Genomic DNA, 13,923 nt, shown 5'->3' on the forward strand with positions numbered 1-13,923 from the left:
TCCCTTTAGAGAGGGGGTGGCGCGGCTGCATTTTAGCTCCCTCATTCTCTCCCCCCCCCTCCATCAGCCGCCCCCTCCACGAAAGGCCTTCTCTGGCATTAAGGAAAACCGCCCTTACCTGCTTACAGCCACTCCTACAGAGAGGAGGCTGCCTTATGGCCTTCGAATAGTGCCCTCGAAAAGGAACTCCCCACAAAAAACAAACAAAAACGCCAGCAGCGGGTTGGTGGTGGTGCTGCCTTCCCCCAAACAACTCTTAAGCCCGGGTAGATTCAGCAGGAGAAGCATTTTGCTTAAAGCTGTGTGAATTTTGAAACGAGGAAATACTGTCTCGCCTTTTTATTATCTCAGGTGATAAATATTGCATCGCGCGCATTTAAAACTTTTAATACAAGGGCCGGAGTGTAAGAGGCACCTGTGGGTGTTGTCATTTTGCCTGGTCGTTCCCCTTTCCTCCTAAGGAAGAAGTGCACGAGAGGGTTGGCTTTGTGGGAGAGGGCTGCTGCTGGCACCCCATTTTTCGCTCCGTGGGGGCGTGGGAGGGGGAGCTCCATTCACTAAGGCGCGACCCGTCTTAAGCCGTGGAGAGTTTGATGTCTCTTGGAAAGAGCCATGGCGGGGAGAGGGGGGCGAGAGAAGGGCTCTGCTAATGTTGCACTGAGATGATTCTCAAAGGCCCCCCAGGCAGCACTCAACATCCAGACTTCATTAAAATTTCATACTCAGCACTTGGCCAAGGTCTATTTATGAAAATGCGTTTTTCGTGGCATGGAAAAAACAGGACTCCGACGAAAGAACAAAGCGGAGACGGAGAGTGGGGGGGGGGCTGAACTGAAGGGGCTTTAAAGCTGTGCGAAGGGACCGGTCCACGACCGGGCAGAGAGCATTCAGTGGAGGCTGGGTAGACGAGAAGGGAAGTTACAGAAGAGAGGGGGTATTTCTCAGATCTTCGGAGAGCTGTTTCAGCACCCCGGACAGCTCATCCACTCTGCGATCGGGGCTCTCCTGTTCCCCAAACTCCCCAGAAGAGGCATATTTTGCCCTGTAGGGGAGCAGGCAACCAGACCCGAAGCAGCAATCCCTTTTTGAACTGTCCAGGGTCCTGAAAACAGCCCGAAGCAGGTTGCTTATTATTAACGGGCAGTGGGGGAGGGTGCAGGACTGGTGGAGAACTGAACAACAACAACAGCAAAAATGCTTCTCATTCATGAAAAAGTCGCAGTCCAATCTATTCTCTCTCACTGGTGCCTGAGAGAGAGGGTTTAATGTGGTCCCAGGCGGAACGCCAAGCGCGATAGAAGCCCGGGGAGAGTTGTCAGTCAGACCAAGCAAGCGCCATGGTGGGAGTTAAAGGCGGCGGGTGGGGTGGGTGGATGGCATTTCGGAGGAGAGAGCAGTGGACGGTGGGGAGAACTGACAAAGTTTTCTGCTGAGTTCAAAAAGCGGAGATTCGCCATAGGTGCTTAGAACAGAGCCCCTTTCCATTCTACTCCCGCTATGGTTGCCACCCAGAGTCAACTCTCTTTATAGCTGTTTCCCCCTCCTATTAAAATCAATGGGATTTAAATGTGCTTTATCTTGGCTGAATCTTGTCCAATGCCAGCTAGCTAACTCTCATAACATCCCTGTGGTCTTCGTTTTTCTGGTGGATCGAGTGCCTGGCGTGCTATGGTCCATGGGGTCACGAAGAGTCGGACACGACTAAACGACTAAACAACAACATATAATTCGATTTTCTTCTTTTACCACTGTTGCTGTTGTTGTTGTTGTTGCTGCTGCTGCTGCTGCTGTTATTATTATTATTATTATTATTATTATTATTATTATTATTATTATTATTTTCCAACTACTAGAATCGAGTAGGTTGAGTTTGTTAGAATACACTACAGTATTACCCCTCCCGCATTCATAAAGGTTTGAGGTAAATTACAGACGAAATCAAATCCATCTAGAAACCTTATACTAGATTATGAATAAGATCAACTAACCCCCCCCAAAAAAACCTAGTCGCATTAATAAAAAGCAAAGCTCATTACTTAAAAGACCAAGCACAAAATCAAAGACACAGGGTGATTTTTTATTAGAGGGGTGGGGGAATCCGAACTGAAAAGTTATAGGAACAGCTTATATAGTTTTACCTAATGCTCTGTACAAAAAGAAAAAGGAAAGGGGGGAAAAGTGACATTTCCTTCTCTCTCTTTTTGGCAATTTCTTCTGGTTTCGGGAGCAAACAAGCAAAAGTAAATAAATAATAATCTCCAGCGCTAATTGCATTCAATATATTTCGTTGCAAATCGCCCAAATAATATAACTTCCAGGTTTTGGTCATGCCGAACAGCAGCTCTGAACTTTTTATCGAGTTGTATAAAGAGGAATAAGAATATTGCCATTTTCAAAGAGGAAGTATTCCTGCATTGCAGGGGTTTGGACTAGATGATTCTGAGGGACCTTTCCAACTCTAAAATTTTTATAATTCTATGATTCTAAGGATCGCCAAACGAAATCCCAAAGAAACCGGAGCAAAGATTATTGAGCGGTTATTGGCCTGAGTAAGTGATTCGAGCCAGAGCCAGAAAGAGATTTCTGCCGCCCTAGAAGCCGCTTCTCCTCTAGTTGGAGGGGGCTAACAATGATAGAGTTAGGGCTAACAATCATAGAGTTGCAGAGTTGGAAGGGACTCCGAGGGTCACCTAGTCCCACCCCCTGCAATGCAGGAATCTCAACTAGTTCATACATATAGAATCATAGAATAGACGGAATTGAGCAAACGACTTTTTAAGAAAACATAAGCAAAATAAAAACAACACCCACCTAGTTATATTTTTAAGCTTATGTATGGAAATATTTAAGCAAAAGTTGTCAAGGATGCTATCCTCCCCAAACTCCCGATATCCTCCCCAAACTCCCGATAAGCAGGATCCCAATTAATTTTGCTATCCTAAGTTTAACTGAACTGAATGTATATTCCTCCAGCCTCCTCGCCTCTCTCTCCGTTGCTTTCTGTGGTGCTGCTTGAAAAAATAAAATGTAAGCGCCTCGGAGCAGGGACCTTTCTTCTAGTTAAGGGACCATGTATGCCAATAGAAGAACAATAACAATAGAGAGCACCTAAACTTTACGTGTAAATGGCCTAAGCCTATTAAATAGGGTGGTTGGTCCCTTTTGGATTCTCTGTCTGTTTCTCCAACACAAGGCTGACTTGTTTTTAAGTTTTTACATTTGTGAAATTATTTTAAACAGCCTCCGCCCTGGTTCTACTCAGACAAACCCATTTAAGTTAATGGACGTGACTAACTTAGGTTCATTAATTTTAATGGGTCTACTCTGAGTAGGATTTAGATACAATTCCATGCCTTTCCCTCTCCCTAGTATAGTTCCCTCCCCTCTCAATTTCTGAGTTCCTCAGAGGGTAGGGTGGCGCTGTGGTTAAACCACTGAGCCTAGGGCTTGCTGATCAGAAGGTCGGCGGTTCGAATCCCCGCGACTGGGTGAGCTCCCGTTGCTTGGTCCCAGCTCCTGCCAACCTAGCAGTTCGAAAGCACATCAAAATGCAAGTAGATAAATAGGAACCGCTACAGCGGGAAGGTAAACGGCGTTTCCATGTGCTGCTCTGGTTTGCCAGAAGCGGCTTTGTCATGCTGGCCACGTGACCTGGAAGCTATACGCCGGCTCCCTCGGCCAATAATGCGAGATGAGCGCGCAACCCCAGAGTCGGTCACGACTGGACCTAATGGTCAGGGGTCCCTTTACCTTTATCTTTTACAGAGGGTAGGGGCTTGCCTATTTTTGTAAGCCTTTATTAACCCTCATGAGGCGTTAAATTAATTCATAGCGTTGTAATAACAAGATATAATAACAATACAGATAATAATAGCAACAATTTCAGCGAAAATAATTTAGCTCGCATTTTGGCCTAAATGGTTTAGACGTTCTCGTTAAGCGGCTGCCTGCCTGCTTGCCTCAGGCTCAAGAACTGGCAAACGGCGGGACAGCCAAAAGTGCCGAGAGCATCATTAATTGAAGAAGACGAGGCAATGGTGGCCACAGGCTAGGCGATTTTTAAAAGGGGATTAGACAGAAACACATGGAGGCTCTGACTGTCAAATACATGGGGAAGGAACCTAGCTCTCTGATTAGAACACCTGCCTTCTATACAGAAGGTCTCAGGTTCAGACCCCAGCATCTCCAGGTAAAATTGGGAAATAACCTGTCTGAAACCAATGAAAGTCACTGCCAGTCAGAGTGTACAATACTGAGCTGGATGGACCAATGGTTGGAGGAGGGCTGTGACTCAGTGGTAGAGCATCTGCTTTGCACACAAAATGTCCCAGGTCAACCCCCAATATCCTCAGATAAGGCTGGGAGAGTCCCACTGCCTGAAACCCTTGAAGAACCACTCCTTACTGAACTAGATGAGTCCAGTGGTCTGACTGGCTCGTGTATTCCATGTGTATTTCCCTATATTCCATGCCCACAGTTACTATACCCTGTACCCCAAATTGGGTGTGGGGAAAGCAAGCAGCAGGACACGCATGCCTTGCATCAGAGCTACCCAAAGGCACCCATCTACCTGCTGTAAGAAACAGTATCATCCTGGAGAACACGGTATTTTTATCTGATCCAGCAGGTCTCTTCTGACGTGCCAAGGAATTTGTGTGCATCGCTGTTTTTTCTGCGTAGTATGGGGGGGGCACAACCCCTTCCCCCCCCCAGGGGGATCATGCCCTGAATTAGCCAGAAACTTACCCATCGGCTTCCATAACCTTTCCACACGCGTAGGATGCACACTTTCAGGACCCCTCGCGCTAAAAAGAATAAACTTTCCCTGATCACAAGAGTTGGTACAGTATGTTGTTCTTATTGAAAATGTCTGGGGGACTGGACTTTTATATGCTTCCAGAATGATCCTGCTTCTGGACTCCAAAATAAAATTATTTACTTATTTATTTATTTATTTATTTCTCCTTCTCGGTAGTGATACAATTCGCTACTATTTAGACCAGGAATCAGCAAACTTTTTCAGCAGGGGGCCGGTCCACTGTCCCTTAGACCTTGTGGGGGCCCGGTATATATTGGGGGGGGGGGAATGAACGAATTCCTATGCCCCACAAATAACCCAGAGATGCATTTTAAATAAAAGGACACATTCTACTCATGTAAAAACATGCTGATTCCCGGACCGTCGGCGGGCCGGATTTAAAAGGCGATTGGGCCGCATCCGGCCCCCAGGCCTTAGTTTGGGAACCCCTAATTTAGACCCTGACAATAACGGCCTTGCGAGGTTGGGTGCTTGCTGGCATGAGCGCGTGTGTACTGTCAGTATTTTACTTACTTCAAAACGTGGTGAGCCAGTCCTGCTGGGCTCGGGAACTTCCTTGCTCGTTCTGTTGAATGGAGCCCTGGTCACCTCCCCCAAAGTACTGACCTGGTGGCCTCACCATAATTCCACACGTCATGTGGATGATGGTGCCAGATGGGCTGGGGGCAATGGCTTCGTTCCCCGCCCCCTTTTCGACCGAGAGAGTAGGGGGAGTTGTGGTAAAACACCAGCATAAGAATGACAGGAAATTCTCTGGTTGCCATATTCTCTACGCGGATTCTCTGCTGACGGATTTGTCGCAAGCGATGTAATTTCTTTTTAATGGCATTTCACTCAGCTGTATTTACCTTATAAATACTTGATGTTCCTAACGTATTATCTTCCGATTTGCCTCTACACACACACACACACACATTCCAAGGAATGAAGGAGGGTGGGGTGAAGTAAAGCGTGCGAGGTTTATTTCGAAAATCCACAGAATACACAAACACGAAAATGCCACTGGTCGTACTTACAAATTAAGCGTTAATTTTAATGAAGGGGAGTAAATTAACTAAGGAAAGCAACAACCACGATAACAACAACATAAGCTTATAATTAAATATGTGCAAAGTAATATGGAAGCTGCTAGCAACTTTTCCTTAAAAATAAACAAAATCAAAACAAGCCTTCTGTAATTTGCAAGTGTTATATTTTGATCCAGCCGCCCTCCAGGCTTACAGCATGTTTACTTAGAAGCCCCAGTGAGTTCAATGGGATTATTCTACAGTACTTCTACTAGGTGTGCTTAGGATAGGCTTTCTTTTGGGACAATGCACTCTGGAATCAAAAGGAGAGAAACAAATCAAACAGGGAAAGGAAAGTTAACTGAAGAGTCTAAGTATTAACACCCCCATTTACTTTATAACTCATTCCACGGAGTAAAAATAAGACGCAATTGTGATATATTTAAGGATTTGATTGTCAAAGCGTATTGTTTTGCACTGAAATTGTACAGGCCTCAAGTATTTCACTTGGATTGTATGCAAAATAAAATCTTAACTCGATGTCCTCCATTTGGCTCTACTTCCTGAACGTATTTTCCCCAAGATAAACAATCTAGTTCATCTTTTATTTATTTGGGAGCTGCAGGCAGCTTGATCCCCCTCCCCAAGGCACGTTTACTTGGGAGTAACTTGATTCCCTCCGTTTTCATTGGGTCTTGCTTCTAAATAGACGCTATAGGATTGCTCTGTTATCCCCAAATTTCAGTGCTATCCTATAGCACTGAAGTCCCACTTTCAATGGGGCTTGCACCCATGTAAGCTGGTCTAGACGACTGCAGTCTTGCAGCATGGTTTTACACATGTCTATTCAAAAGTAAATCTCATTAAGGCCAATAAGGCTTACTCCCAAGTAAATGAGTGGAGGACTGCCCCCTTCCTTCCTTAGCCAATGAATAGGAAGAGAATACCCCAGGCCTTTGCCTGCAGAGGAGGCAAACCAAGTCAGAATCGCTGGTGGTGCCGGTGTCGGGAAGACCCTCGGAGGGATGCGATCAACTTGTTTGAAGCAGGGAGGGTTTTGTCAGTTAACTTTCCTTGCTCTCCTCTGCGCACGCGCACTAACTTTTTACACACGTTTTCTTGACAACAGGAGTCTGAAAAGCACTTACTTTTTTGGGGGGGGGGATAAAGAATCCCCAACAACCATTTTATTGTGGAATAAGCTTTTGCAGTAGGCTGCATTCCACGATGTCAGATGCATAACGTACAAATCCACGAATATCGGAACATTTCATGCATCTGAAGAAATGGACGGCAGTCCTTGAAAGCTTGCTTCACAATAAATGGGTTAGGTGTCCCGGGACTTTCTTTCTCTCTCTGCGGCAGACAGCCCCTCTGGAAACATCTACCTGGGAGTGAACCCCGTCTAATTCCGTGAAACTTAACTTCAAAGTAAGGACGCACAGGACAGAGCTGCAAAGACACGGAAGAATTGACTACGCCACACTAACAAATCTTATTAGCATTCTTCAGCTGGTCTGAAGGCTCCAAAAATCGAGGTAACTCCCGTTTTAACGTCTCCGCCCCAGACAACTACTCTGTTGTGAAGGGGATTTGCTGTGCTGGCTGGAACCACGGGGGACTTATCTGTGAGAATGGGCAACTGCCAGACTCCGTGGGAAGTCGATAGGCAAGGCACAATTGTTGGTTGGGGAAGGGCCGTGACTCAGTGGTATGCTCTGCATGTAGAAGGTCTCAAGTTCGATCCCCAGAAAGACCCCTGCGTGGAACCCCAGACAACCCTACTAGTCAGTGTGGACACTACTGCACTAGATAGACCAGTGGTCTGACTATTTCCTATGTTCACCCGCCCACCTCCTAGGCATCAGGTAGCCAGGAAAATAAACTGTCTCTAATCGTGGAGGTTCAATTTGTCTAGCTATGGCTAGTATCAGGCAGAAAATGCCGTTTTAATGGGTTAGGAAGGCGGTTGAAGAGACACTGCTATGTCTGAGAGCTGGAAATGGGATTTCCACTGAACGGTAGAGAACTTCCTGACTACACCAGCTTGTTCGCTTCGGGAAGTAATGGACTATTCTTCCTCAGAGTTTGTTTGTTTGTTTTTGTTTTTTTTTTTAAAAAAGCGACGACTAGAAACAGTCACTTTTTATGGATGCTGTTTCAGGGTTTGAGATCTCTTCCAAGTTTATGATCCTATGAGCAAGACGCTTGTCTGAACGTCCCCCAGACTCCGGGATATCTGCGCAGTCTCAGTTCTTGTTGCCTTCATCCTGGGGGAAAGTCAAATGCAGGGGCACCATTTAGGGAGGGGGCAAGTCCCGTTCTTCAGGTACCAGTGGGTGGCAAATGGGAGAGCAGGCTGGCTCTTCCATCCGCCAGAGGAGCAGCAGGTGCTCCAAAACTTGCTTTCTATTCTCTCCTCAAGCCCTTTTTCTTTTATATCGTGTCTGTTAGCCTGTGTGCCCTTAGCCAGGGACTGTCTCTCACATTCATATATATATATTCATTCATATATATATATATATATATATATATATATATATATATATATATATATATGAAATACGTCAGGTGCTTTGCAAGTGTTGATTAAAAAAATAGATTAATTGGCATATGTTTTCAAAGTATCACAGCAAACGGTTCTTTACTCCCCCCCCCGCACGCCAAAGCCAGAGTCCCAAATTTACCCCCTCCCCAAAAAATCCCCACACACAAACATGAAAAACCACGCACCATTCAGTATCACTGGAGATGATTCTCGTACCAGAATTCCTCCACATTAGGGCAGCGGGTTAAACAAGGCAACTGATGTAGGGTAGTCCTCAGAGCGCAGGACTAAAGCCAGAGAGAGTCCGAGTTCAAATCTTTGATCGTATTGGACCAGTCACCCTATCTTGACCTGATCTGCCCGTCCACGCAAAACTGTAGTTGCAAGGGTTAAAAGAAGGAAGACCAAAAGTGCTAGTCTGAGGCAGTGAAGTGGCATTTTAATAAAAGGAGCCAATGATATTTCAATATTGAGACTGGCCCTCGGGACCAGGGTGGAACTCAAACTCTAAAACACCCCCCCGCAGATAGTAAGACACACTAAGCACGTTGCTTCACAGCACATTGTTCGGTGTTAAGCGCCCAGATCACAGGAAGCCACAGTTGTCTACACTGACTGGCAGTGGCACCGTAGGATTTCAGACCTGGAATATCTCCCAGCCCTACAGGGAAGCTGCTGGGAGTTGATCCCAGGGCCTTGTGCGTGCAGAAGAGATGCCCAGCCAGGTAGTTACGGCTCTTTCCTAACCAGTCCTAGCTTACTGGCACCGTCTTCCCGGGTTTCAAACCTAAAGTCTTGTACAACCCAGCTTGAGGTACCTAAGGGCTTCCGCATGCAGAGCAGATGCTCTATCTCTAAAACAAACATACATCAGAAATCTGAGGCATTCTGGAGCCTGTTGTGTGTGTGCATCTTTTGATAAATATACAATCATTTTCTAAGTATTCCTGTTTTTTTCTGTTCATTCAAGTAAAACGCTAATTAGAAAGACCCCTTAACCAGATGGGCTGGGCCCATCCTTTGAAATAACTAGGCACTGGCAGGCTATTCAAAACAACTACAGAAGCTCAGGCACAACCTGAACCGCTAACCACCCACCCACCCGCCTCCACGAGAACTCTTATAGAGATCGGTGACTGTTTTCCGTTGACTGCTTCTCATTAGTGGAGTCTTAATGGAAAGCATTTCAGCTCCAGAAGAGTTTATTGACAACTCAATGTGTAGACTGTAATGAAATATTTCGTTGATTTTTCTGGGTCTCCCAGCTACTCCTTCCCTGCTGCGCAGTAACTGCATGCACTCTTTGCCCCTAAAGAAGGAGCCATCCAGACTTCAGGGGAAGCAGCCAGAAAGACTAAAAATCAGCTGCAACTCCTCTGCTCCCTTCCTCTATTTAGTCTATTTATCTATCCAATCCTTGGGGTCGGAGTTGGACATCCATAGTACTTCTAGTAAAATCAAAAACTAAAACATTCTACACTACAAAGAGGAAGGGTAGGGGAAGATCAACGCCAGAGGTTTGTAAGCTACGAAGGTTCCAAAGCTGTGTTTGCAAAGGAAAGTAGCATAGCTGCCAAGTTATCCCTTTTTTACAGGGATTTTCCCTTATGCTGAATAGGCTTCCTCGCGAGAAAAGGGAAACTTGGCAGCTATGGAAAGTAGTTACTGCGCAGCAACAAGGAAGACAAGTTGACTGTGGAGGGAAACTGCCTCTTGGTTGCACTGGGTATAGCTTTTTCCTTTCAACAGCATTTTGCGCTATGCGTTCTACTTTGTAATATATTTTTTTAAATCGAGACGAATAGTTCCCCAACCCAAGACATATAGAATAAATAACATTTGCCTGTATAAACAGGGGGCGGTGACCTGAGTTGTGCTTAGATCCAGAGACTCACATTCATTTCATGCCTAGATCATCCAAAGCCGTGGAGCGGGGTGAGGTAAAACGTGCGTGTTTTATTTGAACTGGTGTAGTATACACGGACACATCATTTCATTCGTCACGCACTCACACAAACGAATAATACAATCTTTCTATTTTCTTTCTTTAAAAACAGTGACATGGAGACCATTTTGCTATTACATAGGCAAAGCGAAACGAAATAAAAATATTTTTTTGTTTTTGTTTTAGAAAGTGCCAAGTAAAATCTTTGCAGAGGAAGAAGTTGTTTGCTAATAATTAGTTTTGTTAACCACCGTGTTTGGTTTTGAAAAGAAGAAGACATATAAATCAGAATCTTTTACCTTCCTCACACCCCGCAGAAAACAAAACAATCTTTTGGATAGTTGCATTCTAGAAACAAAAATGGGGGGGGGTTTCCCAGGTGGGGGGCGACAAAAAGCGTGACTTGTTGTATAATAACAAAATCAAAACATCGAAGCAAAGGGGAAGCCTGGAGTCACAATATCTGCACACTTCCCTGGGAGTAAGTCCCATCGAACTCAATACAATTTACTTCTAAGTAGAGATGCGTAGGATTGCGCTGTGCGTTAGAAACCAAGGAGCTCCTTTTGCCCTTGCGACATTCATATCCCCCCCAGCGCAATTCCACAGGTTTAAAGAGTAATAAAGGCGATATTTAATGATTTGATTGTCAAAGCGCTGTTGTTGTTGTTGGTTGTACAGTGAAATTATACAGGATTAAATAGTTCAAGTGAAGTCAAATCAAAATTTTAAATCAAGCTCTCTCCACCATCACCCGGTTTTCCAAATCAGCCTGACAGGCTCCTTTGATATTTGCTCTTCTTTTCTCTCCCCCCCCCTTTTAATTATTTTTTTTAAAGGATGAGGTAGGAACAGATGATTTATTGCAAAGAATGCGGTTGGATTTTGCTGTGGGGCAAGGAGAGGATCGGAAGGCTGAAGCATGCGAGGTCTGGGATGGGGTGAAGAGTGCCGGAGAGGTAAGCCAATGGGAGCAAAGATAGTAGTAGTACTAGTAGTAGTAGTAGTAATAATAATAATAATAATAATAATAATCTCATCGAACAGAAGCCAGCAAAAAGTATTAAAAAACAAACAAACTTTTGGAACTCGGGAGGAAAGAGGGAGTGTTTGTTTGCTTTCGGTTTCAAGCTTCCTTCCTTTCCCCCCTCCATATCTCGTTTGCTTGAAAATACAGGGATGGAAATGGGATGACAATATGAAGTCCCTTTTTTCGTTTAAAAAAAGTAAAGTAAAGTAAACCCACGAAAAAGACTCAACTTTTTCACTCACCAGGAATATGGTACAGTAGCATAGGGGTTTCCCCCCTCACTCCTGTATATATCTATTGAAGTATTTGCATTGTTCTTTTACTTAGTAAACAAAGAGTCTTTATTTTCTCTTTCTTTCTTTCTCTCTCGGATGGGGCTGGTTGAGTTGCGTCTGCCTTTCCTTACTCCTCGGCCAAGGGAGTTCCAGTAAGTCCAGCACAGGGTGCACTATAGAGCTCCCTATGCCCGTGGGAGATGTTTTCACCCTTATTTTATTTTATTTTAGATTCACCATTGTCCCTCCGTTTTAGGCGTCCTTTTTGCCTTCTATCCCCCTCCGCTCACCGCTCTTCCTTCCCTTTCCCCATCCTCTCTCCTCAATAAGCGGCGGAGAATTTCATGCGCTTCTGCTTCTGCCTTTGATTGCAAAACCAGACCCTCACCACGTTCTTCTTCAGGTCCAGCTTCTCGGCGATGGCGGCGATCTTCTCCGACGAAGGCCGCGGCTGGACGGCGAAGTAGGCCTCCAGCGAGCGTTTCTCCGGAGCCGCGATGGAGGTGCGCTTGCGCTTCTTGTCTCCCGTCGAGTATACCTCGGGCTTAGCCATCTTCTCGCGCTGGGCCCGCTCCGCCTCCTCCAGCCAGGCTTCCAGGATGGGCTTGAGGGCCACCATGTTGTTGTGCGAGAGGGTGAGCGACTCGAAGCGGCAGATGGTGCTCTGGCTGAGGCATCCGACGCCGGGGATCTTGAGGTTGGCCAACGCGGAGCCCACGTCGGCCTGCGTCACGCCCAGCTTGATGCGCCGCTGCTTGAAGCGCTCGGCGAAGGACTCCAGCTCCCGCGGGTCCGTCTCTGTCTCCGGGCCGGCCAAAACAGTGTGCGACGCCAGGCCGTGGGGCGGGTGGTGGCCCATGCCCATAGGCGGCTGGCCATGCGCTGCGTGGCCCATGGCGTTGAGGGCCGGCAGGTGGGCGTGCGGGTGAGGGTGCGTGGGCGCTGCCCCCACGTCCGGTAGCGGCAGGGCTGAGTTGAGGTGCTCCAGCAGCTCGCCGTCCAGGCCCTGAGCAGGCTGGTGGTGATGATGGTGATGGTGAGCGTGGTGCGAGTGGCCGCTCAGCACCGACGGGTGGTGCAGGTGCACCGACGACGAGGTGGGCGTGCAGGAGACCGAGACGCTGCTCATGGTGTGGTAAGTGGCGTCCGGCTTGAAGGGGTGGCTCTTCTGTGAGACAATGTCCACCGCCGCCAGGGCCTCGGCCCCCCGCAGTAAAGTCTCGTCCAGGCCGGCGAAGAAGTTACTTTGCAGCTGCGAGGGGGTGGGGAGAGAGATGGACAGAGCTCAGAGAGAGGCACGCAACCAGAGAAGGAAAGCAGGCACCTATCCACCACCTCCGACCCTAGCTGGGTCGCCTTGCTTCTGGGATATATCAAATGAACCTTTCCTGCCCCCCTTCTTTCCCGAAAGTATACCGTTTCCTACCTCCACGTGTCTCCCCTCCTCATTTCTGCCACGCAACTTTTGAGAGGAGGACTGGACTTGGGTAAACAGGAAGGGCCGGGACAGTGCCGTAGGATCTCCGCAGAGCCGTCTTCTTCCTCTTTCCAGACTTTGCCCGAGTTATCTTTCGGGCTCACCCATCACCCCAAATGTCCCTCGCTCTCTCCTCCCTCTTCCTGCACCCCCGACTTGGAAATTTGATCTGCACCTTCGCATAGGCTACCGTCTAGGGGATCGGAGAGAACCAGTCCAACTGAGTAGGTCACAGGGGTGGAGAAGGGAAGCAAGGAATCCAGGTACCGACATCCTTTCACAGAAATACTAGCTCCCACCATCACTTTCCTCCCCCCCCCACCTCTATCCCCTTTCCGTAGAACCCGTTCCTTACCTGCGGGGCAGGCAAGCAAGCCCTCCGGATGGCCTCGGAGCTGGAGTGGAGGTGGGTGTACTTGGGCTCGTGCAGGATGGGGTGCATGCTGAACGCCTGTTTGCTGTTCATGGACATCATGGTGGTGATTATGGTGTTGGCGGCGTTGGCGAGGAGCAGGAGGAGACCAGCAGGTGACCGCGCCAGCCCGGCTCCCCTTATTGTCTCTGCCGGCGCTCTTGCACTATCAATGACATTATAGAGCCGCCCAGACCACACCCGTCTAGCGGGCCGCCCTCCCATTGGCTGCGGCGGAAGGACTCCGCCCCGCCCACTTCCGAGATCTCCGAGCCTGAAAGGAATTTTATTTGGTTTAGCAGGAGAAGCGCTCACGCTCCTTGTTCGCCTTTTTGCCGCCAGAGCTCCCGGAGGCGGCTTGTCGAAGAAGAAAGAGGGCCAGGGTGCTTTTTATCATCATCATCATCATC

At 47.3% G+C, this 13,923-nt stretch overlaps 1 protein-coding gene across 1 annotated transcript; it reads right to left on the reverse strand.

Moving 5' to 3' along the window:
* Positions 1 to 11,946: 11,946 nt before the first annotated feature.
* LOC118084087 (brain-specific homeobox/POU domain protein 3-like) lies at positions 11,947 to 13,576 on the reverse strand. Its single transcript, XM_035113362.1, has 2 exons — positions 13,457 to 13,576; positions 11,947 to 12,876 (listed from the first exon to the last, which is right to left on the reverse strand). Exons 1-2 carry the CDS (start codon positions 13,574 to 13,576, stop codon positions 11,947 to 11,949), a joined length of 1,050 nt encoding a protein of 349 aa, XP_034969253.1.
* Positions 13,577 to 13,923: the final 347 nt, after the last annotated feature.

Source organism: Zootoca vivipara, chromosome Z (genome assembly GCF_963506605.1).
Source record: "Zootoca vivipara chromosome Z, rZooViv1.1, whole genome shotgun sequence".
NCBI classification, from domain to species: domain Eukaryota; kingdom Metazoa; phylum Chordata; class Lepidosauria; order Squamata; family Lacertidae; genus Zootoca; species Zootoca vivipara.